The 25,929-nt window shown below is 42.5% G+C and overlaps 2 protein-coding genes and 1 long non-coding RNA gene across 3 annotated transcripts in view; 1 reads left to right on the plus strand and 2 right to left on the minus strand.

Annotated features, from left to right (window-relative positions):
- Positions 1–25,929, minus strand: part of LOC310657666 (CD209 antigen-like protein C) — a 123,672-nt gene that overhangs the window by 4,795 nt on the left and 92,948 nt on the right. The gene's annotated exons all lie outside the window — the stretch shown is intronic.
- Positions 5,575–21,483, minus strand: LOC310657703 (CD209 antigen-like protein 2). The gene is made up of 7 exons (XM_083398809.1): positions 21,361–21,483; positions 15,259–15,369; positions 14,150–14,248; positions 13,298–13,384; positions 8,974–9,125; positions 7,502–7,611; positions 5,575–5,940 (listed from the first exon to the last, which is right to left on the minus strand). Exons 1-7 carry the CDS (start codon positions 21,458–21,460, stop codon positions 5,790–5,792), a joined length of 810 nt encoding a protein of 269 aa, XP_083254935.1. The 5' UTR covers positions 21,461–21,483; the 3' UTR covers positions 5,575–5,789.
- Positions 21,361–25,588, plus strand: LOC310657806. The gene is made up of 3 exons (XR_014501954.1): positions 21,361–21,750; positions 22,181–24,852; positions 24,904–25,588. It is a non-coding gene; the product is annotated as an uncharacterized lncRNA (long non-coding RNA).

A 25,929-nucleotide genomic window follows, 5' to 3' on the forward strand; every position in this document is an offset into this window, starting at 1 on the left:
TCTTTATGGTCATTTGCATTTTCAGGCAGTGGCTAAAATGCCAAGCATGGTTGAGGGCATGAAGCTGAAAAAATGTCCTTATCATATGAAATGTGTTTCTTGCACTGAAAATAAGGCTAAGGAAGGTCCCAAAGGTGTAAAATCTGGGAGAGAAGCCAAGAAACCATATGAAGTCATACATGCTGACTTGGTGGGACCTCTAGCGCTCTCTAGAGGCAACTCACATTTTTGCATGGTGCTGATAGATTCCTATTCAAGATATGTTTGGGTCTATGTGTTGCAGAAGAAATCTGAAGCTTTCACTAAATTTCACCAATTTTGTGCATGGCTCAGGTATGTACACAATGAGAACATACATTGTTTGTTTACTGACAGGGGTGGAGAGTTTTGTTCAAAAGAATTTGAGAGTTTTCTTACTGAACAGGGCATAGAGCATATGACTGCCCCGCCCGGATCTCCCTGGCAAAATGCTTTGTGTGAACGAGTGAACCAAACCTTGCAACAAGGTATAAGAACTCTGTTGCACGATTCGGGCCTACCCAATCCCTTTTGGGCCGAAGTTCTTTTCTGTTTTTCTTATGTGTACAATCGTTGATATCAGTCCGCTATTGATTGCACCCCGTACAAAATGCTTCACAAAAGGAAGCCATACGTAAAACATTTCAAAATTTTTGGTTCGGTGGTATGGGTTCACACTTTGCAGGAAAACAAACTGAGCAAACGTGGTGAACACGGTATTTTTCTGGGATATGAGAAGGGTTCCTATCGTGTATTTATCACTGACACGAAAGCAATCAGGTTGACCAGAAGCATGGATTGTAATCCAAAATGGGAAAGAGTTGGTATTTTTCAATGTCATCCCATTTCTGATGATGATGGTGCAAAAGCAGTTAAGAAAGAGGCAGATTCTGTTGTGGCTGTTGATAATGCTGATGCCAAATAGAACACATGTTATCCTCAAAACAGACTCTATAATTATCAGCAACAAGAGCAGCGATGGATAGCAACGCGCAGGACAGTCCAGGAACAACAAACGCCTGTATCGAATCCTGTAAGAAAGAACAAAACAGTGAGCCAGTCTGCGTCAGAGCACACTTAGTCCCATCTGCCAAACAGATTTTCCAGAGACTACAGAGGTGCAGTTCCTCAGAAAACCACCAGAGGGCACGAGATGATGCGACACTCCTGAATCTGTCACAAAAGACGGCACAGTGTCCTGTTTACAGCTCTGGAATGTTGCCATAGAAGCTGCTAAATATTTATGTTCAGGGCCGTCTCTGCCAGCTGCCTTTGGCTTTGGTTTCCCACATTTCGAAGAGCTCATTATCTGGTTGCTCCGGGAGATGACCTTGGGCTGTTCCTGCACCTCCACTGCACAGTCTCTCACGAGATGGGAGGGGGAGCCACAGCGATAACAACGACGTGAAGCGAAAGCTCTCACAATCTCCTCTCCAGCTCTTCCTGCATTCCCTGCACCCCCACCTTTGGGAGCACAGCCTGGGCCTGCAGCTCGCACCCTAGCTCTCTGTCTGTGAGCCTCCTCATCACAAAGACGCCCCGCAACATAATCCAGACTTAGTTGGTCAGCCGGCATAGCCTCCAAGGTCAAACACAACGTCTCATAGCTCCTGTCCAATGAGCTCAGGAGAATGTACACTTTGAGCTCCTCAGAGAGAGGGACTAGCAGCTGTCGAAGCTTATCAAACATGGCCAGCATTTGGGTTATATGCTCTCTCATCGAACCACCCAGCATAAGCTTCATCTCAAAAAGACTCCTAGTAGTATGGATCTTGGCCCCAGCAGTCGTTCTCTGATGGACACGCTCCAAAGCGTCCCAGACAGCTTTCACAGTCGTTAAACCGTCAAAATGAGGGAGTTGGGAGGAATCCAAGGCAAGGATTAAAAGCCCCAACATTCTCTGGTCCCTTCTCAGTGCAGTAGCTGCCTGCACCCTCGTTTAGCCATTCAAACGGCACATTAAAAGACTCCTGGAGCTCAGCCATCTCCTCCCCCGGTCCTCCCTTGAGGCTCAGAAGTACTCACGCGTACAAGCCGGCGTCCGAGGAGAGGCCTCCAGCGACTCTTGCAGAACACAGCTTGCAGCCAGCGAAACCCCCTGCTTTCCTCCAGGCAGGGCCTCAGAGCTGGGCTTCCTTCTTCAGCAGCCAAAAGCTTTCCAGCACACAGCACATAAAAGTAGGCTTTCTCTGACAGCGTCTTGCTGCGTCCATAACCTCTTAGGTCATTTATTGCTCAGATAGATAAGTCTGGCATCCAGCCCGCTTCCATCGCTGTGCCAGTCCTCGCATTCCAAAGCTCTGAGCAAAAGCAGAGTCTAGCAGCGGTCAGAAAAATCAGCCTCTGTCTCCTGTGTGTCACACAGAGTTACTAAAAGCTAAAGCACTTTATTTACAGCAGAAACTATCCATTATCTAGCAGAGTACGGAACATCATACAAGCATGTCAGTTCCGTACGAAAACCGAAAGCAGAATAGAACAAAGGACTGAGACTCTCGGAAGTGACGCAGAGTCTCTCCGCCCAACAGTAGGCAGGACGCACACTCTGAGCTGTTTAACCCTGTAAGCTCAGGTTCTCCTCACAAAAATGTATAAGACAAATAACAAATGTTGGAAATGAAAAAGAAGGAACATTTTATCATATGTGGTAGGAATGTAAAAAAGTAAAGAACTTCTGGGAAATGATATATAATGTGATGAAAAAGATGTTGAAATATACATTTTTTAAAAAAAAAACCAGAAGAATTTTTACTTGGTATTATAGGCCAGGACATTAATAGGCAAGATGTTAAATTGTTTTTATATGCCACAACTGCGGCAAGAGTATTGTTAGCCTAGAAATGGAAACAAGAAGAAATTCCGATGAAGAAGAAGAAGAGTTTGGATTTGATATCCCGCCTTTCACTCCCTTTAAGGAGTCTCAAAGCGGCTAACATTCTCCTTTCCCTTCCTCCCCCACAACAAACACTCTGTGAGGTGAGTGGGGCTGAGAGACTGTGACTGGCCCAAGGTCACCCAGCAGCTGCATGTGGAGGAGTGGAGACGCGAACCCGGTTACCCAGATTACGTGACTACCGCTCTTAACCACTACACCACACTGGCTCTCGATGAAAGAAGAATGGCAGACGAAATTAATGGACTATGCAGAATTGGACAAAATGACAGGAAAGATTTGAAATCTGCGGGACCAGAGATTTACAGAAGATTGGAAGAAGTATATGAATTATTTGAAGAGCAACTGTAATCAACAAATTACGCTAGTTTTGTAAGGAGAAATATACGAAGTGTTACAAAGTAGAAAAAGATAGAGATATAGGTTATGAGTTTGAAATGTAATAGGGAAGATAAGAAATGCATACTGAGAGATTAGATTGGAAAATTTTCAGACAGGATTGATGGAAGTCAAAAATTGGAATAAAATGTAAAAATATGTTTAATTACTGTTGAAAATGATATGTAAAGAAAACCTAATAAAAATTTATATATAAAAAAGAAGAAGAAAAGAAATTTAATAATAAGAAGAAAACTAATAAAATGGCTACTAGGATCTAGGGGTCTAAGGAGACCACAAGCTTACCATGAGTCAAGAGTGTGATGCAGCAGGGGGACGGGGAACTAATGCTCTTCTAGGCTGCAGCAACAGAGTCTAGTGTCCCATTCAAGGGAAGTAATAGTACCACTCTATTTTCCCAAGTCAGACCACACCTGGAGTGCTGTGTCCCGTTTTGGGCACCACAGTTTAAGAAGGATGTTGACAAGCTGGAAGGCGTGCAGAGGAGGGCAACCAAGATGATCAAGGGGCTGGAAATCATGCCTTATGAGGACTGACAGAGGGAATTGGGAATATTTAGCAAGGGAAAGAAGAGCCATCTTCAAAAACCTCCAGGGTTGTCACAAAGAAGGTGAGACCACTTCCAGAGGGAAGGTTTCATGTTACAAGAAAGAAGATTCCAACTAAACATTTTTCTGACACTAGGAGCGGTTTGGCAGTGGAACAGTCTCCCTTGGGAGGTTGTGGACTCCTTTAATGGAGGTTTTTAAGCAGAGGTGAGATGGCAATCTGTCATGGAGGATTCAGTTTGAGATTCCTGCATTGCAGAGGGTTGGACTAGATGACCCTCTGAGTCCCTTCCAACTCTACAATCCTATGATTCAATGAGTCTAACTCTCAAGCATGTGGTAAAGCCACATGACAGGATGGAATCCACCCAGAAGTTCTGAAATCCGGCTTCAGAACTTCCCTCATGAAACTTCTCCACGACCTCCTCTTTCAGAGTTAGGAGCAAGGATCCATGGCACAAGACACAAGTATCATACATACCACCAAGATGATATCCTTTTGTCAATAAATGTGGAAAACACTCTCATCTCCTGGTAACATCAAAGACAAGAAGAACAAGCAAGTTTGTATTTATGTTTTTTATTCTGTCATCTGGTTGCAAGACAAAGAATCCAGGTCTCCACACAAAGGAGATGTTGCCTACTCTGAAGATCACCTCTTCCATTTCCAACAATATCCTGAGTACCTACAGAAAATCCCGGGAATCACACTCCTGTGCATTATTTGCACCTGAATACAGAGTGAGTGATGCGCCCTTGGAGAAGGAGAATCTCCCAAACTTTCCAGGCAGATCTCTGCAGTCTGCTCTCTCACTCCCCCTTCCTCCACCACTACCTTCAGCTATAATTCAGATCTGCCTTCTTCTCCTCTTGAAACTGCTGGAGATAAGGGGGCAAACCTTCCCACTCTCCCTCCTCTTCTGAGAGGAGCCAAACAGACTGAGTGGACACTTCCGAGTCTTCCTGTTCAGTTCATTCCCCGACAATAAAGAATTAAAATATCAGTTTTCCTTGGATGGGTATACAGGACAGATTGAAGCAACCACAACCACTTCCAGCCATCAATCATGCAAGATGTGGCAGGAGAGGTCCCCGGCTAGACTCCTGGGGTGCTAGTCCTCAACACAGACCAAGCTATTATTCACACCTTGTAAAGGTATGATTCAGGACAGCAGAGTCTAATTGGTTACTTAACTCAGTTGACGGCCACTGTGCATTGGAGCCAACTTCAAGAGGTAGAGGCCCCAATAAAATATTTTAGGGGACCGCCATTGCTATTCAAATGATGTGTGTGCATTGTCTTGTGATCGATTATGCAGGGGGGAGCTTACCTGCTCCACCTCCAATATTTTATTTAAGTTGGCACCCCTGCACCCATGAATGCCATGAAAGCAGCCCCCTGCCAAGTTCTGAAGAAATCAAGGGCAGTTCACTGTGTTTGTTGCCCAATAATAGCCCTATATTATTGAATAAGGGCGCTGGAATTTCCCAGTGATAAAGCCAAAATTGTATTTGTGATTAGTCTGCTAGAAGGGGACACCAGGTGCTGGGTGACCCTCATTCTCATTGGCTAGCATGCATGGTTGTCCTTATGTGCCTTGTAAGGTAGCAACCATGGAGATCTGAAGGGGCAAAGGGGCATCAAACACACAGAATAAGGAAACAAATATTGGTGTGCATTGCAAATAAATACATTAAACAGAAAACAGGCTATGATTGGATCCTTCTATTCTTTATTTTCGTAGCCATCTACGTTGAGCTTGCAGAATAAGGTCTTTTCAAGGTGTTTTTGAGTGCTGATGCCAAAAAGTCCTATAATCTAGATGGCAGAGTGTGGATTGTGCATTAAAACAGTGAGGTGGGGTGATCTCTTGTTTTGGTTTTTGTGTAGTGATCATGCGATCCAGTTTCTTTCATTCTAAAGTGTCTTCTTAGAGCCAAACATCATCAGGCACCTTCTTACAAATGTACCCTATGCGTTGCTCACAGTGTAATGCCATCCAGCAATCCCTTCCGCAATCAAGGCCTATTGCAGCACAGTGGTTTCTGTCTTCGTTTTTAGGCTCACCTGATTTCCAGTACCTGAAAAGAAAAGAGCAGCACTGATCAATCAAGATTGGATGTCTACTTCCTCATGTGCTCCCCATGCCTTCTACCATTAAAAAGATGTTCAGCTCTTTCTCTCTTAACATCCACCCACAATTGGGATGGATTTTTCTCCCTAGATTTTAGAATTCTAACCATGTAAGGAAAACAACAACAACAACTGTGTGTCAAGACTGCCTCTTTTCTTTTCACATGAAGTGATTTCTCATAGGAAACTACAAAAAGTGAGGGTGTCACTTTGGAAGGCTCAGTGGTACACACAAGAACTGTCAGTCAGTTTAGTTTGGGCAGTATCCAATGCAGTACTTCTGCTATTGCCAGGATTTCCATTTCTGCAACAGAACTGTCCCTCTCTCCTTTCCATATGCACCCACATCCTTCTCAGATCTGCTCTGGACCGTTGTGAGTGTTGAGAGATCCTTACTCTCAAGTAGCAGAGTTAGCACAGTAGTGATTGTTCTGAGCATATTATCTTATCTAAATCTTACATGCTGATTCTAAGTTTAATCAATTATCCATAGTTGACAAAGGTATCACCCTAGCCTCACTCTTATTGTCACTTGCATTTTCCAGTGTCCATTGTATCCTGAATCAAGTCCCACTACACAGCACTAAAATTTTGTGATAAACTCATTCTGTGATAAACTCATTCCTCATTTCTAGCTCTCTGTAAATCTATTAAATTTATATTACTAGTAATAGTAGGTGTTTTTTACTCCCATGAGATGTTTGGGTGATCAAGTCTAAGATCACATACAATAGTGGCTCCCAATTGGTGGTCTACGGACCACCCACCCAGGGGTACGGTGGCCCATGGCGTGGCTTTTGAAAATGAAGCGGTCTGCAGTACTTAGCTAACTGGGAACCATTGGCATACAGGGTTTAATTTCCCAGCTTGTATTATACAACCCCACTGTCTGTTTGTAAAGTTTACTCAATACCTTTGTCAAAAAGGATTCGTGGTTGGTATTGGGTGCATCAATAGAGATGAATGTCATTGGATTTTGTTCCAGGAGACCTTGCAAAATTGAAAGCAGTCCTCTGTTAATGCAGTCTTGGTAATAAATGCCAGTCCAGTTCTCTGTTCTACTACCAAGCTGTGGGTGAGTGAGATCTTACTCTGACCTTGTACATCCATCCACACAAGCTGAAAAGAGTTGTTAGATACTTAAAGGGAACCATGAAGTGTCTTAAACTGCCAGCTGGCAGTGTTGCTCAGCTTTAGGTTCCTGCAAGTCCTTTTGAAGCTGAACTAAGGAGCACAAACCATATAAAAGCCTGCCTTCAGCCTCTTCCGAATCACCACATTCATTAGGTTAGAGAAGCAGGAAGAGTAGCCTTCCAGTCTCTCCAACCTAGTGAGAAGCAGCAGCCGCTCATCTGGGCAATGATGTGGAGGAGTATATATGTAGATCTTTGGTAGTAGAGAAAATTGCATAGCAAAATATATTTGGAAAGGGAAAGAATGAATTATGTAAACAGAATCTGCAACTTTTTGGAATGCATGCCATTAACATATATTTCTGCAGAAACTTACGTGATTATAGTCTCTATTCCTGCCAGCCATCTCCATTTCTTTGCCTTGTCTTTAAAGACTCCAAACCAAAAAAACTTCTTACGCTTTTGTACTTGCTGGTTTATAAAAAACTAGGGTAGGGGTGTTGAGAAAGAAGAAATAAAATCTTTTAAGACAATGTCCCTTTCTCTGGGAGACTATAGCCCTTTACAGAAATTCAACAGGCATAAAACAAACACATTTTAAAAGGAGAAGGTATCACATTTGAAGACCCAATCCAAATTTTGGGGGGAAAGTGATCAAAACTATACATTGTATTCCCATCTCCAATAATAATTTCATATACTTGATGTGGTATTCTCCCCCTGATCAAAATTATGATGCTGATGCTGATGGTGATGATGATGATGATGATGATGAATGAGAAGATGATGGTGATGGAATCAAGGAAGCATCCCAAAGAGGAAATATTGTAGTGAAGGGGAACTTCACCTGCCCTCACTGAGACTGACTACATATGTCATGACACAGAGTTTTAATTTCCAGATACTGTAAATGACTGTGCCAGAGAACAGTTGGTCTTGGAACCACCTAGCAGGACAGTGACCTGTGTGTCAAATGCTCCAATTTCTGCATCCATGTTTGATGGTTGGTTCCAGAGACACTGGAATCAGTCCGGTTGTGGTATGCTTATAGAATCATAGAATCATAGAGTTGGAAGAGACCACAAGGGCCATCGAGTCCAACCCCCTGCCAAGCAGGAAACACCATCAGAGCACTCCTGACATATGGTTGTCAAGCCTCTGCTTAAAGACCTCCAAAGAAGGAGACTCCACCACACTCCTTGGCAGCAAATTCCACTGTCGAACAGCTCTTACTGTCAGGAAGTTCTTCCTAATGTTTAGGTGGAATCTTCTTTCTTGTAGTTTGGATCCATTGCTCCGTGTCCGCTTCTCTGGAGCAGCAGAAAACAACCTTTGATGGCATGATGATGGGATCTCACCCATGTCTGTGCCTTGCAGCACCCCAGTAGCCCCTGTGCCAGAGCTAAAGGGCTGGGGAAAGGATATACCTTGCAAGCTCCTCTAGAGTCATCTCCATGATTCTCTCCTGCCAGAAGGTTAGCGTGGTGAGGGAAACGTTCGTTTAAGCACTCAATACATCTCAAAGAGCAGAGGAAGAATTTACAGAGAATCCAAGAGATAGATGCCTCTGAAGTATCTCCTCCTCCTCCTCCTCCTCCTCCTCCTCCTTGAAGATCTCCTTCCTGACTGCCAGCTTCATTCTATTAGAGCTCAGCAGCTCCAAGACACCTTATTGAGTCCCAGAGGGTAGCAGCTCTCCCTGCCCCTCCCACCCCTTGGTTTGACTGATGGTATTGCTGTCTTGGCTGCATACAGGTACATGTAACCTTCCTAAATGGATAGTGATGATAGGAGCCCTTTGGCTCAAGAAGATCCCCTACCTTTCCTATACTTAGCTTTGATGCTCACCTGTTCTTCCCTTGTTTCCACAGACATGAGCTGGGCACCTTCCCTCTCACATTTTTTTTTGGAATCTGCCCATGAATCTTGGTCACGAGAAAGGAAATACATTGTCCTTTGATATATAAACCAACCTTCATTCAAGTTACCAATAAGGAGGTCTTTGAGTCAAGCCAGATATGGAGGAAGAAGAGAAAAAGAAAACAAGATAGGGAATTCAATTTCAGCCTCATATTCAAATTCAAGAAAGGGAATTTAATGGGAACAACCTTGTATGCCTGTGCAGATTTCAGTTATTTTTGTTAAATTCATTTCTGTCACCGCATGGTAACATATATTCATCTAGGTAGCTCGGAAATCTTAAAACAAGAACAACATTAACTCTTCAACCCATGTTGATGCTGCAGTAAATACCTGGGTGGGCATAGCTGGAACAGGGAGTGCAGTCAAGAACCTCACCTACTTGTTTCCACCTGGATACTCAGGGCAGCATCAGGGCAGACTTGAAGATTAGGAAGGGGGAGTAGTTGTGGTTTATCAAAATTCTCTTTCTCTTTCCAGGCCCTCTGTTGAGTTGTGGAGGGGGCAGGGGAATCTAGAATGTAGGTTCCTGGCATTGGGCAACTGGGACAGATGAGGGATTCTGCTGGTTTACCACCCAGTTTGCTGCCAACCATTCTCCCTGCTGGAGCTGACAGGATGGATCTAGTGGGCTTCCAAATCCAGTGGGCTTCCAAATGGCTCTGGGGGATTTTCCAGCTGATCTGACAGGTGCTCCTGCAGAGTTTTGGCTGATCTCTGGAACAACCAAATAACAACATCAACAACAAAGTATATGCTGCCCATCTGACAGGGTTTCCCCCCAACCACTCTGGGCTACTTCCAAAAAATTAAAACACAATCAACTATTTAAAACGTCCCTGAACAGGGCTGCCTTCAGATGTCTTCTGACAGTCAGATAGTAGTTTTTTCCCCTTGACATCTGGGGGGAGGGAGTGCCACAAGGTGGGCACAACTACCAGGAAGACTCCCTGCCTTGGCTTGGGCCATGGACACAATTGGCCCTGAGTACCCTCTCCCACTTTATGCAGCCTGTTTTGCCCCCTAGTATACTGCAGAGGAGAGGGCGAAAAAAGAAGTCTCTTACGGGATGGTTTTTTTTATCTGTCTGTGTAAATGAAGCTGTTTAGATTAGGCACAAACAGCATTTGGACTGTTCTTCACTCACACATCAAGCACAGAAATCTTCCCTGTGCTCAGAAAATCTAAGTAACTGCCTGCCGGTTGCTAATCTCCCCTTCCTGGGCAAGGTTCTTGAGTGGGTGGTTGTGGAGCAGATCCAGATGCTCTTGGAGAAAACTATGTTTCTAAATCCATGTCAATCAGGATTTAGACCTGGTTTTGGAACAATGTCTTTAAAAGCAATCATATTTCCAAAGGTCAAAGAGAAAGAGGGGAAATGGCATTATACGACTCTCACAAAATGTGTGTTTTGGTGCTGAACATCTTTTGTTGTTGTTTAGTCGTTCAGTCGTGTCCGACTCTTCGTGACCCCATGGACTAGAGCACGCCAGGCACTTCTGTCCTCCACTGCCACCCGCAGTTTGGTCAGATTCATGTTTGTAGCTTCGAGAACACTGTCTAACCATCTCGTCCTCTGTCGTCCCCTTCTCCTTGTGCCCTCCATCTTTCCCAACATCAGGGTCTTTTCCAGTGAGTCTTCTCTTCTCATGAGGTGGCCAAAGTATTGGAGCCTCAGCTTCACGATCTGTCCTTCCAGTGAGCACTCAGGGCTGATTTCCTTAAGAATGGATGCGTTTGATCTTCTTGCAGTCCATGGGACTCTCAAGAGTCTCCTCCAGCACCATAATTCAAAAGCATCAATTCTTCGGCGATCAGCCTTCTTTATGGTCCAGCTCTCACTTCCATACATCACTACTGGGAAAACCATAGCTTTTACTATACGGACCTTTGTTGGCAAGGTGATGTCTCTACTTTTTAAAATGCTGTCTAGGTTTGCCATTGCTTTCCTCCCAAGAAGCAGGCGTCTCTTAATTTTGTGGCTGCTGTCACCATCTGCAGTGATCATGGAGCCCAAGAAAGTAAAATCTCTCACTGCCTCCATTTCCTCCCCTTCTATTTGCCAGGAGGTGATGGGACCAGTGGCCATGATCTTTGTTTTTTTGATGTTGAGCTTCAGACCATATTTTGCGCTCTCCTCTTTCACCCTCAATAAAAGGTTTTTTAATTCCTCCTCACTTTCTGCCATCAAGGTTGTGTCATCTGCATATCTGAGGTTGTTGATATTTCTTCCAGCAATCTTAATTCCGGCTAGGGATTCATCCAGCCCAGCCTTTCGCATGATGAATTCTGCATATAAGTTAAATAAGCAGGGAGACAAAATACAGCCTTGTCGTACTCCTTTCCCAATTTTGAACCAATCAGTTGTTCCATAGCCAGTTCTAACTGTAGCTTCTTGTCCCACATAGAGATTTCTCAGGAGACAGATGAGGTGATCAGGCACTCCCATTTCTTTAAGAACTTGCCATAGTTTGCTGTGATCGACACAGTCAAAGGCTTTTGCATAGTCAATGAAGCAAAAGTAGATGTCTTTCTGGAACTCTCTAGCTTTCTCCATATTCCAGCGCATGTTTGCAATTTGGTCTCTGGTTCCCCTGCCTCTTCTAAATCCAGCTTGCACTTCTGGGAGTTCTCGGTCCACATACTGCTTGAGCCTTCCTTGAAGAATTTTAAGCATAACCTTGCTAGCGTGTGAAATGAGTGCAATTGTGCGGTAGTTGGAGCATTCTTTAGCACTGCCCTTCTTTGGGATTGGGATGTAGACTGACCTTCTCCAATCTTCTGGCCACTGCTGAGTTTTCCAAACTTGCTGGCATATTGAGTGTAGCACCTTAACAGCATCATCTTTTAAAATTTTAAATAGTTCAGCTGAACATCTTTAGCTTGCTTTTTATGTACAAGTGATGTAATATGCATTCATTCCCATTCTTTGCTTTCACATCTAAAGCTTTATAGACAATTTTATAATCACTTTACACTTTCTGATGATGGGCTTGTGAAACAGGAGAGAGATTTTGCTGTTGCACCAACCACCCCACTGCCCAGCAGTCTCTCTGACCAAGTTGTCAGAGGTTGCCTCAGATGTGCTGTTCAAGAATCTCTCTTCCATCGATGAATATAGTAAAGGATGGGTCTTTTAGCTGACCTGAAAAGGAGGACAGCTCTCTGTCTCTCTGACCAAGTTGGCGGAAGTTGCCTTTGAAGTGCTGCTCATGAATCTCTGTCTTTCAGTTGAACTCTTTTGATTGTCTCTGCAGAGGCTGGGCTCTCATGGGGGAATATAATAAAGGACAGGTCTTCCAGCTGACCTGTTTTGATTGCCTCTGTTATAGCAAAGAATGGCAAAATCTTTTCTTTCCTAACCATAGAGGCTAAGTCAATTCAAAAGTTCAGGAGAGCTGAACTAAATATCTCTGATGTTTCCCTAGGGTGGCTGGATGCTGTGATTGGAATTTTATGGTCTTAGATATATGGTAATGTTCATAACTGCACATACATAGATCAACACAGGAAGACCAACCTGGAACCATTTTGATTCCTAAACTGACCAAATCCTTTCTCTGCAAGGTTAAACTGGAAAAGCCTCCCCAATGTCTCTTTCCTCACAAATCCTGTCTCAAGGATATGTCTGTTTGAATAAGGTGTGAGCCTGTGACCTGGCCCAGGAAATAAGTATTTTGCCACTACAAAAGAATGGCCAGGCTCCCCAGGCAATCCAATCAAGTAACTTGCCAGACAGGAGATAAACTGTGACAGGAGAAAAACAACATTTAAATTTCTGTGAAGTAGGTGGGATGTATCTGAGGGGTGGTCTTAGGTTACACCCCTTCTGTGATGTATGCATAATGTTTCTGGGGGTGGTATTGATCTAGAGGATGGGAATTTCAAAAGTCTTTATAAGCCCTTGCACGGCATTTTTGGGGGTCCTCCTCCTCTCCTGAGTGTGAGGGAGTACCCTGTTGCAGCAGATCAATAAAGATCAAGCTTACTAGCTGCTTTGCTTCTCAATATTCTCTGGTTGGCCTCTGTTATTTTCTCCTACCAATAGGGAACCTATGTAAGGACTCTATATGGGCTCTTGGATACCCCATAAGGGGAAAAGGGCAGATTTTTTATTTACAACAATGCAAAGGAGGGCAGCACTCTGCTCTGGCTCTAAGAGTTTTCAACTAGAGGAGGGGCTTTCAGCTGGCGCAGACTCAGGGCATGTTCCCACTGCACTACAATTCTTCAGCATCATAGGGTAGCTTACCAATTACTTTTTGTAGTTCATCATTTTTGTTGGCAAGATACCGCATTTCCTCTGATTTGTTTTGTGCTACAGCGAGTATTCCGAAGTCTAAAAGATTTGAAATAGTTCAAGGCAAAAGAGAATCTGAAATAACAATCTGCAAATATTAAGAAACCATTTTCAAACATTTTCAAACACTCTAGCCTGAAACAAGAAGCAGAGCTCAAGGATCAGGTTCTTATGAATATGAGGACAGACTTGATTCTCTGTGGCTGAAATCACCAATGAAAAGCCTCAGAAGAATCCTGCAGCTGGATCAGACCAAGGACCCATACAATCCACTATCCTATTCTTATATTAAAACTGCCTCATGAAGTATCTCTAATCTTCCTCTCCTATGTCCCCCTTTTCTGCTGGTAATCACAGGGTCACAAAACAATTCCCCACTTTGTCACACAGTAAAGCCAAATATAAAAAGAATACTTTGGAGTTTTCTGTTATGCTTTGTGAGATCTAAGAAAATAGAGGTGCCAAAACTCTTTTTCTGATGAATATTGTGTTGCATTCCACATAATTCTAAGGAGGAATTATGTCAGTGCAGGAATTTCTCCTTGTGCAATGCAATCTGCAGCCCCTTTCCCTCCAATCTGTTCTGAAGTTTCCCCCACCCTGGAGAGCAGCTTTGGTGATGGCATGCAGGGAGAAGTGGGGGCAAAGTTCCCTTGTGCTAGTGCTAAAATCTTGCAGTAGCACAAACATTGTGAATTACAATTTGATGGGGAAGGACAGCATTTCTAGTGGGGGGATGTGAGAATCACAACCATCTGCTTTTCTTCTTGTTGAGCAATGAAACTGTGATAAAAAAATGCTTACCATCCTTGTCTTCATGGATTGAATCAAGCCCAACAACAAATGTCCGAATCATATCGATTGCCATTTGAAACTCATTTCTTTTTTTTACTTCCTTTTGATCTAAGGAGGAGGTAGGTAGAAAAGAAATGATTAAAATGTCTGACTACCTGGGGGAGGGGATACTTGATTTCAAACTGCTTTTAATATTGAATTTAAATTGATGACTTGTAATGCAGATAAGAAATCACATCAACAAAACCATGAATATGACTTCTATTAATATTTCCTGCTGTCAGCTCTTGGTAGGACTTCAGACCAGCAGGGCAGCCGCTGTTTCAATTTGGCCTGTTACTTCTGTCATCAGATGGTTTGGCCTTCCTTTGAGAGCTTTAGATTTTTGGTTGTCTAGATAGACCTGTCCTCTTTGTCCTACAGTCCTGCATTTGCCAGGCTGCCTCATGCTCTGCCACATGCTTTAAATATGCAAATTCTTGGATCATTTGATTCCTTCCACTCGAGATTTGCTTAGTTTTGAGTGCCCTTTGAAAATGAATTAGGTGTGCAAATAGGTCAAGGGCTCATCTAGCCAGTGCTCTTAAAATGGCAATAGCACTCACCTGAGAGGGGCCAGAACAGAGTCCTGATGAATTCCACCTGAAAAAAGCCCTGCATATATCTAGATATTTAGGTAGGCTCTGGACCCACCCACTTTGGCCATGGCCTTATCCTCTGCAGCCTGTTTTCCCCAAGCACTTTCCTTCAGGGGACTGGAGCCCTAGCAGAGGGCAGGCTGGCGAGGATCAGGAATGGGGGGTCTTCCAAAGCAAATGAGGATTAGTTGGGAAAGGAGAAAAGAATTGCAAACTGGGAAAGGGAATTGCCCAGGGTGTCCCAGGGACTTGTGTTAGCCTGTGCTTCTGTTCCAAATGCTGGAACTCACTTATTCAGGGAGAACAAAACAGTGTCATTGCTCTCACTGGGTGACAGCTGTAACTCCCTCCCTGATATCAAAGAGAGCGGATAAATGGGGTAAATGGAAACTGGATCCTACCATCTCTTTTTGGAAATGCTATTGGCATTCAAGCAAAGCCCAGGACAGTAGTAGCAAAGTACGCCAATTATGTACTTACATAGCAGGAAAATCAGCAGTGTCAACACAGTAAAGAGGATCATCATAAATACGACAATGTATTCACCCATGGGAGATTTCATGAAGGTTACAAACTTCTGAAAACCAGATGCTTGAAGAAAGACAATTCTGCTTTAGCCATCAGTAGCCAACATATCATTGCCACCCCAGTAAAAAAGGGTTTTCATACACTGTGGTAGCCATTAGCTAGAGACATTCAGTGGTTCAGGGGGTGGGTCCTTGGGGTGCTAAGCAGATGGAGGAAGCAAGGCGAGATGCCTTGCTAATTGAGGAAACTTTTCCATCTTTTTTCTTTTTTTAAAAGTTTTAATCTATACTTTTCAAGTTTATAGATTTCATTAGTTTTACAATCATTTTAACATTTCAGAGTTTGACTTCCTTTCTCCTCTTTCTGTGGTTCCTTAAATATATTTTTTAATATCTTCTGCATATCCCAATTTATTTAACTTGCTCATTTAATTATCTACTTTAAATGCCTGTATATATTCTTATGAAACTGCACGTTATTATCATAATCCTAATGTTTTTATCTGTTTTCAACTTATCTGTACATATTCAATAAACCATTTCCATTCCTTTATAAAAAGTTTGTTATCTCGATTTCTTATTCTCCCCGTAACTTTTGCCATTTATGCATATTGTTAGTATTGTAATGTCTCATTCTCACATTGCACAATGTTGCAGGTTGCCTTTATTTACTTAATTGATGTATGAGTATGGGAACTATTTAAATGTCTCCTCCCTCTCTCTGCTCTCTCTCTCTGCTCCTCTACTGAAGAAGATGGATGCGAGTGTCCTCTTGTTGTTTTGTTATTTGCTTTATAAATAAAACCTTTGGTGTTACTATTCCAACCACAGTTGCTTCTTCTGCATTCTGCTGTAAAGGACTGAATTTACTATCTGCAAATGGGCATTTAATGCTCACACATATTCCATAAGTTTTTGTAGCTGTTTCTCCTTTGCTGAGACTTCTGTTTCTTTCCACTTAGGGGCAAGTAGCATTCTTCCTGCTGCAGTAGCATACATAAATGAATTTCTATACAATTTGGGTAGTTCTGTCCCCATAATTCCCAAAAGAAAAGCTTCAAAAGGCAAAAGATTTATATGATCAGAGGTGAAACATTGGCACCCGACCCCACCTGACTCACCATTTCCACCTCTTACCCCCTTTTCTTCCTAATGCAACACTAATGTCTCCACAAATGAAACTGATCTGTAGAAAGTGTAACTTGAAAAATAAGAGACATTGCACATAGTTTTGTTAACCAAGAAATCTTTAATAAAAATATATATAAGAAAGAAAGAAAGAAAGAAAGAAAGAAAGAAAGAAAGAAAGAAAGAAAGAAAGAAAGAAAGAAAGAAAAGTTTCTGGGTTTGTTTTTTTACAAAAGTTATTTTGAGCATCCTTTTCAATTAATTGTCGATCATTTCCCAGTAAGCTTTAACCTTACTACAAGACCACCACATATGATAATAAGAACCTTCTTTCTCGTTACATTGCCAACACTTATTTGATTTAGATTTATACATTTTTACCAGTTTACTCACTGTTAGATACCAACAAGATATCATTTTCATATAATTATCTCTTCCCATGCTTCCATTTTTCCATGTCTATTTTATGACTGATATCAGTTGCCCAGTGTATCACTGAGGATTTTACTTGCTCATCCTTTTTACTTGCTCATCCAATCTGTTACCTCCGAGGATGTGGACAGGCTGCTTGGATGAGTGAAACCAACCACCTGTCTCCTTGATCCTTGCCCATCCTGGCTTATAAAAGTGAGGCGGGAAGGGCTGGACAATGGGCTCCGTGGGGTGGTGAATGCTTCTCTCTGTGAGGGAGCCTTCTCAGATCCACTGAAAGAGGCAGTTATTAAATCACTTCTTTTAAAAAAAAAGTCTTTAGACTCCTCTACTTGCATCCCATACCACTTTCAAATTGTCTCCTGATTCAGATTGATTTCAAAACAATCTCTTAATATTCCCCCCTTTTCTAATATCTCTTGATTAATAAATTCTCATTTAGTCTGAATCAGCAATTTTGCTCTATTCTTAATTCCATAATAATAGAGTTGTGATCTGATAATGTCCTGGGTAAAATTTCTACTTTCTTTACCTTAGTGTACAAATTTCTAGAAACCCATACAGAGTTTGTTCAACTCGCTGAATTATTCTCAGACAAATAAAATGTAAATTGTCTGTCCAGTGGGTGTTTCTCTCTCCACATATCAATTAGACTTTAATTTTCTGTCATCTGAAAAAGGCCTTAGGTAGCTTCCCTTCTTTTGTATCGCTTCCTCTTATAGTGCTGTCCCATTCCAGCGAAGCTACACCGTTCATGTCTATCATCAAAATTATCTTTTCATTCGTATATTCGAATAAGATTTCCTCGTCTCTTTTAAAAGTCAGATTTTTTGTCATTTGGTGCATCTACATCTATTAATATTCTTTTTTTCTCTCTCCATGTGATGTTATCTGTATTATCAGTATTCTTCCTTACTCATCTTTAAATAATTGTTTTGGATCTAATTCTGGTTTTTGTATACATTACTATGCCTCTTTTGTTTGTATAGTCAGAGGTCACAAAGTCCTTTCAATAATCTTTTATTGATCAGAATTTTTCTGTGTTTCATCGCAATATGCATTTCCTGAGAGCAAATCACGTTCAAATTTATTTATTTTTACCACATGTTCAATCCCTACCCTTTTTGTTTTATTATTGAGTCCTTTTACATTCCACATTAGGATTATCAATGTCATTTTGTCCTTTATTGATTTATCTCTTTTCTCGCCTTCTTTTGAGTCTTCTTCATGTTGTGGCTCCAAACCAAATGCTCTTTCTCCTCCTAATTCTTTTCCATATTTTCTCCAGAATTTATCTGCTTCTGTGGGATCTCTACATCTCTACTTTCACCTTTTAAATATAAAGGAGACTCCATCAGGGTATTCCCAATGAAAAGCGGTTTTGTTTTATCACGGTGTGTCCACCAGATATTTGTAATTTGCTCCTTTCTGAAGTAGTCCCATCAGGATTTCTTTCAAAATTATTATTCTCTGGTCATCATCCTGAGATTTTTCTGATAGTGCTTCTGTATTACTCTGTCTTTAAATCTCTTTGAATTTTAAAAAAACCAATCACCCAACAGACTTTTTGCTTTAGCATATCTTGATTTTACATGAAAAGATCTATCCACTGCCACTTTAACAGTTTCTTCACCCATTTCAATCAAATTCTCAAGTTCTTTCATTATTTTTTCACTTAATTCCACTGCCGTATCTTCTGGCAAATCTCAAACTAAGAATCAAATCTTTTAGATGTACTTGAAAAACTGCGATCTCATCCAGAGTCTGTTCATAAAGCAATTTGATTGCTTCAGCACCCCCCCTCATTCTTTCTTGCTCCTCTTTGTTTCTCTTACTTCCCCTTCTACTTTCTTAAATGATTCCTCCAAACTGGATGTTTTCACCTTTAAATCCTGCACGGTTTTCTCTATTTCTGAAGTTTTATGTGACAGTTCTGCAATTTATGCTGATAAGTTTTGGACTGCCTGCGCATTAAAATCAGCCTTCTGCCCTAGTCTCTGTATACCCTCCCCCATCTCTTTTCTCATTTCTATTGAAATTCTAATGTCAAATTTGTGTCTCCTTCTACAATTAAACCTTTTCTCTGACTTGGTGTTGTGATGGGCCTGGAAGTGGTTTCTTGCCCACTTTAGCCATAGCCATATCATAATGTCACTAGATGGTGATCTTTCCTTTATTATAGGGAAATACTTAAAAAGGAAATAAAAAAGACCCTGCAATTAGTTTTTGGGCTGTACTGTGTCACTATATCACTATATTTCCACCCTTTGTCATCAGTTAGTATCTAACCCCATCAGATCCCAATAAAAAATTGTAAAACTACACAGAGTGAATAAAAATAAAAATTAATCCTTAGTTTATGTATTACCAAAAAAATAATAATTAAAAAATCAGCAATCCACAAAGTAATTCAGATGAAATTCAGTCTCACAATGTCCATCTCCTTTGGGTTATCAAAAGGAGGCAAAGAAATATATATATACACAAAATATGTATTTTTAAAAGGGAAAAAGGAAAAAGAAAGGAAAACACAAAGTCCCACTTTCCTCTCTTCCATTCCACAACATTTAAAGATCTTTGTGATTTGACCCGCTTGCTGGAAGATATTTATAAAGTCACAAAAATTCTGCATCCAGAGATTTAGAGAAATCACAGGTTAATCAAAATTCTTCGCCTGGAATGCTTGTAAAAATAATCACTAGACTGTACTTCTTCTCATTCTCATTCTTAATTCAGTCCCTGCATATTTTTTCCATGCAGATCAACACCCGCATCCGGGGGGGGGGGGGCTCTCCTCTTTGCCACCCTAGTCTGGATCCAATGGTTTTATTGACACTACCTTAAATTCTTTTTCTTGCCTTGTCGAATTGGTCCGGATTCCTTTGTATGGAGATGTCACTGCTTCAACAGAGGCACAAGAAGCAGCTTGCTGTGGGTCTTCAATTGTGCCATGTGTCTGAGCTCAATCTGGGATCTTTCTCAGCTACCTACGGAGCTTTGGGAGAATCTAGAGAGCGTATTTTGACACCACTGGACCCTTCAGAACCTGAACTTTTCCTTCAGGCTCTTTTTGAGAAGGTGCTTTGCCTGAGCCCCATTCTTCGATCCTCACAGCAACCAGGCTGCTCAGAGCGAGCAGTCTCTGTCATCCTCCATTATCCGTATCCAGCAGGAAGTGCTGGAGGAAACTTTTCTGATAACTAGCAAATAAAAATGCTAGCAGAATTAAAGTAAATTCAGCAGCATATAATTAAGTTGGGAAAAAGTGGGAAATAATTTATATGGAGTAAGTTATACTTAAATGGAGTAACATAAGGGGTCTCTATAGTATAGTGTATTTTAAAATTGGGTTTCAGAGTTTTTAGAGGTTTTTGAATGTTTTATATAGTTTTTATGTAGTTTTATGTAGTTTTTATGTAGTTTTATGTAGTTTTTATGTAGTTTTATGTAGTTTTGTAGTAGCTTTACGTAGTTTTTCAATTTCATTGTTCTGCATGGGACAATGACAATAAAGATATTGTATATTGTATATCGTATAATTTATATGGAGTAATTAGAATATGCAGTAGCAGGAGGATAATAATTAGAACGAACCCTGGAAGGGGGAAAAGGAAGTTGAAGAATAAATGTATTTGGCTGTTTTCTTTTTTGTAAATGTGGAAATTTGTATAAGTGTGGCATATGGCAGGTAGGAGGAGGCAGAGCAAAGAAGGCGATTTTCGCCCTCGCTCGTCCCAGCCCCCTCTGGCTGCCAAGATACCAGGCAGAGGCTGGGAGGAATGAAGGCAAAGATTGTCCTCACTTGTCCCAGGCCCCTCTCGACTCCTGGACTGCCGGGGGGAGTTTGGGGGGAGAGAAGGTGAAGATCCCCTCGCTTGTCCCAGCTCCCTCCTGGCTCCTCATCTCCCAGGCAGGGGTGGGGGCACACATAGGGTGCCCAGTGATGGTTGGGGATGTTAGCCCCTCAATATTGCAGGGGTTGGGACCCAGGCCTCAACACATTTACATGGCTGAAGCCCCTTGCACTTCCTATACCCAGCACCCCTGGACAAGATACTCCCTCCGTACACATAATTCCACATACACAAGCTGAGCTGGGCTGGCCATTGGCTCTTATCTCAATGCTGCAGCTGCTGCGGCAGCAGGCTAACTGAGGAGGTGCAGTGCAGCTTGTGTGGTCTACCCATCTCTACCCACCCCAGCACCTGCTACCTGAGGCAACTGCCTCATTCTGCCTAATGGTAGAGCCATTCTGGACTGCACACAGTAAAGGAACACAACAGCCAGCAGCAAAGAGTGGGCTGAATCCTGGGGTTTCTATGGGGCTTAGTGGATCTCTGGCACCCAAATAGCTGTGTGGGCTTTTCCCTGCATTTTTCCCTGGCACAACTTGTCTGGTTCCACTTTCTACCTGTCTCCCCATCAACTTCCCTTTCCCATGCATTCCTCTGCTTTAAGAGACACCTCATCCCATATGACTGTGCTGTATACAGACCACCAGTTCCTGGTTGTTCTGCTTCTCCTGGAGCTCCAGCCTTTGCAGGCGCTGCAGCCTTTGCGGGTGCTGCAGCCTTTGCGGGCGCTGGCTTCCCCATCCTCTCAGTCTTGTCTGTGAAACAACAAGCTAGAATGAGACAACAACAAATGGAGATTAAGACTATGAGCACGTTAGGTATAGAGCGGCGATGGTCAGTCAGGTCGGGACTGCTGATTCTCTTAGATCTGTCAGCAGCCTTCAACTTGGTTGATCATGAACTTTTGGACCACTGCTTTGCCGACGTGGGGATTCAGGGCACAGTCCAACAATGGCTACGTTACTTTATCTCAGGTCGGGTACAGAGGGTGGCGCTAGGGAGGGTGTTGTTGCCGGGGCACTCTTTGGTGTGTGGATGTTGGAAATCAAGCCTTTTTCAGGAGAAACTGGCAACTCTCCCAGGCACCCGGCTTGCTCTCCTGTTGACCTCCCTGTCTGCTTTCCCGGCAAGATCCAGGCAGAGGTCGCGATAGGCGATCCTTCTCAGCGTGAGAAGAACACACACCCTCTTTCCTGCCCAACCCCCCCCCCCCCGGCAGGGGAAAGAGATAGACAGAAACGTATTTACATGCCTGTCTTTATTTATTTCTGTCTTTGCAGCGTTACAAAAAACATGACTGCTCATCAAACTCCAGCAGTCGAGAGAGCAAACACTTCCTGTACAGCTCATATTACACTCTGAGCTAATTCCGGTGCCCTCTGTTTCCCACGGACAGTCCCAACATCATGTGATGTTTTTGAGCAAGCAGCTCCCAGCAGCATTGTTTCTATATCGTAACAGTGGAGTCCCACAGGGTGCAATCCTTTCCCCAATGCTTTTCAATATCTTTATGTGCCCCCTTGCCTAGAATGTCCGGAGCTTTGGGCTGGGTTGTCATCAATATGTTGATGACACCCAGCTTTATCTTTTGATGGACGGCTGCCCTGACTCAGCCCCGGACACACTGACCAGATGCTTGGAAGCTGTGGCTGGATGGCTGTGTGGGAGCCGGTTGAAGTTAAATCCTTTCAAGACAGAGGACCTCTGGCTGGGTTGGGATGACATGGGGTTGGGGAGCCAACTCCCATCTTTTGTGGGGGCTCAGTTAGTGCTAGTGCCTTCTGTCAAGAGCTTGGATGTAACCTTCGATGCCTCCCTTTCTATGGAGGGGCAGGTTGCAGCCACAGCAAAGGTGGCATTTTTCCATCTCTGCCGTATTATGCAGTTTGTCCCTTACCTTTCTCGTCCTGATCTGGCCACAGTGATCCATGCGACAGTCACCTCCAGGCTTGATTATTGTAACTCGCTCTACGTGGGGCTGCAGTACTGGCCCCGACTTGTTGGAATTCTCTGTCACAAGAGACTAGGGCCCTGCGGGATTTGACATCTTTCCACAGGGCCTGCAAGACAGAGCTGTTCCGTATGGCCTTTGGTTTGGACTCAGTCTGACCCTTATGTTTCCCTCACCTTATGGTTTTGATCTATGAGCTACTATTAAAATGAGGCTGCATTTTAGATGGTATTTTAACCTGGATTTTAAATTTGTGGTCCCCCCCCCCCTTATGTTTTTATTGTAATTTTACTGGTGTTAGCCGCCCTGAGCCCGGATCTGGCCGGGGAGGGCAGGGTATAAATAAAAAATTAGTAGTAGTAGTAGTATTAGACAATCCAACATAAAGATGTTGTTGAATCCAATATAACTGAAACGTCTTCCATTTTCTTTTGCTGGATCAATCTCAGTTTTAAACCAAAAGAGATGTTCCATATGGATTCCAAGGCATTTTTAAAATTTGTTTTAGGTAATATAGCACATTCTCATTTTACATCCTATTCCTCTACCTTAACTCCTGGACATCTAGCTTACAGGACTCCAGTAAGATGTTCCCCATTTAATAGATAGAGTGGGACCTATGAGGTCTTCAGATGTTCCTGGGTGCCAACTTGCTCCATCACAGGGCCACATCTTCCCCACCCTTAATGGAAGGTATATTCATTTAATTATACAACTACCTCCTGGTCATCAGAAAAGATGGAGTACTAGATCTGGTCTCAGTTGGACACATATAAATCCACTTGAATCTAACAAGACTTTGGAGATCATGTGTTGGTCCTGGAATAGAAGCAGAGGGAAGCTGTTATCCAAGCTCTCCTGGTGGGCCATTTTGTGTGTTTTTTGCCAAGACGCAGCCTGACACCTGATGCTGTGGCTTCAAGAAAGAAGAGCACTGTTGTCTAATCAAAGCCATCTGATCTAGCAGCCCTTGATATGCTAGGAAATTAGTTTTTTCAAGAAATGTATTTTTTTGGATCATGATCTGGATGATAATCTGGATCTGGATTTACAACCTGGGACCATGAGTCAGAGCAGGGCACCTGTACGCAGCCCTAGAATATACCACCACTCAGTTTCATTGGATGACCCTGGATTCTAGTATTCGAAAGAGAAAAACTATCTGAAGTTTTATAAAGCTGTTTATCATTTTCCCTCTTAGTGACCTTTTGGCCCTGGAATGAGACCCTGCAAATATCACAGCTTGTAAGGAAAGTGTTCCACCCATCAGACTTATTTCTGTTTGGATACCTTGGTGTTGTCATGGAACAATCTTTTCTCTCCTTTAATTTCTTCTTAAGGTTGTTTCATCCTCCCACTGGCTAAGAACCACCTCCCTTGTGATGTCAGGCATTCCAGAACTCCTCCCCTTTAGGCTATGCCATTTCCTGATTGGCTGCTCATCATAGCCAATCAGCATGCCACTTAAAGCATAAACCCAGGAAAATTTTTATTTCGGATCTTGTATACTACTTTTTTTTTCTCCAAAAGTTATTACTGTTTTATGTTTGAACCTTTAAAAACTTATCTAGAAGTACATCTAATGGCCTTTGTTTTATTCCATTTTTGGAAGGTGTGTCTTTTTCTAATGCCTCTAATTGACCTACCATGTTTGGTGAGAAACTCAAGCATTGCTGTATCCCAGTTTTTATTTTCTCATATGTTCAGGGATGTTTCTTTTCTTTTAATAATATTTTTTATTACTTTGCAATTACAATCCAATAATAGCCTCATTCTAACAATACCAATTTATAATGCAATTATTAATACCAATCACTCAAATGCCTAATTATATAATTTAGATAAAATGGCCCCCGTGTCCTAGAATTTGTCATGGACAGGACTTCCCACAGTCAAGATGAGCAGTCGGGGGGGGGGGCTGGATGAAGGTCAACTCTCTGAGGAGCAGCCGCTAGTGTGCGCGGCTCCGAGGTTAATGACTGTATGCAATAAATCTTGTAATTACAACCACTACATGCTGATTACCTAAGCCAGTGTGGTGTAGTGGTTAAGAGCGGTAGACTTCTAATTTGGTTAACCAGGTTCGTGTCTCTGCTCCTCCACATGCAGCTGCTGGGTGACCTTGGGCTAGTCACAATTCTTTGAAGTCTCTCAGCCCCACTCACCTCACAGAGTGTTTGTTGTGGGGGAGGAAGGGAAAGGAGAATGCTAGCTTTGAGACTCCTTCGGGTAGTGATAAAGTGTGATATCAAATCCAAACTCTTCTCTTCTAAGCCAGCAGTCTGGCAGATCTTGACAGAATTCATGGATTGATTATTTGCTTTATTTCTGTGTTTCAAAACCTTTTAAATATCCATTACATTCTAGTCATAATAATAGACCCTTGTACAACAACTGCAATATTAATAACTTCTAGTTGTGTTGACACAGTAAATGATTTATAAAAGGACAAGTGAGCAACTCAAATTATATATTTGTTCTTCCTGTGTGTGGCAATTATTCTGTCTCATGTAAGAATCTATACACAAAGCTTTAAAAATATTCATTGACGATTGCCCTTTTTTTGTAATAATTTGTCCTGCATAGTTCAGTAATTTATTTTGCCAATCTTCTTTATCTTTTTTGGCCGAGGCTTCTTCCTTCCATAGTGGTTGGCTTTTGAAGTTTGTGGGTCGTAAATCCTTTGACCCACAGAGTCTGCTGCCTCGGCACTGTAATTAGTCTCATTTACGAGCACTCTGACACTTTTATGACGCCCACACGCTTCCACTGCACGCTGCACTCTCTTCTCAGTTGTCGGACTTTAGCAGAGTTTATACGCAGCATAAAATGGCTTTGTCTGTGTCAACATGGTGTCTTCAATAACTCAACACCAGTGCGTCTATTCTATCAACTGTTTATTTAGAAGCTTACAAAAACAAAAGAAAACCTACAGAATCTAGCTGCATGTTGGCAGCGTTCTGTCTCTACAAAACAAAACTACCATATTTTTCACTCTATAGGGTGCACCTGACCATGGGACACACCTAGTTTTCAGAGGGGGGAATCAAGGAAAAAAATATGACACCCCCCCAGCTTTGGGAGCAGCGGACAGGCTGCACGCAGCCTATGCACTTCTCCCAGACCTTCTCCATGCTATTGCGGGAGGTGGGGGAATTCCCCCATCTCCAGCAAAAGCCCACAGGGGGGAGAAGTCAGTCAGTCCCTTCTCTCTCCATGGGGAAAAGACCCCAAGAGCGGCGAGCTCTTTAAAGGCTGC

The sequence above is a fragment of the Podarcis tiliguerta genome (assembly GCF_965153285.1).
Source record: "Podarcis tiliguerta genome assembly, chromosome: 9".
Taxonomy (NCBI): Eukaryota; Metazoa; Chordata; class Lepidosauria; order Squamata; family Lacertidae; genus Podarcis; species Podarcis tiliguerta.

Excerpts from the sequence above, each read along its gene's own strand:
- LOC310657703 (XM_083398809.1), bottom strand. The coding sequence starts at position 21,460 with ATGGGGAAGCCAGCGCCCGCAAAGGCTGCAGCACCCGCAAAGGCTGCA. Across the intron at positions 9,126-13,297 it reads TGAACTACAAAAAGTAATTG|ACCTCCTTATTGGTAACTTG; the intron begins GTAAGCTACCCT and ends CTTGACTCAAAG. Across the intron at positions 7,612-8,973 it reads TGGAAACAAGGGAAGAACAG|TTTTTTATAAACCAGCAAGT; the intron begins GTGAGCATCAAA and ends CCCCTACCCTAG.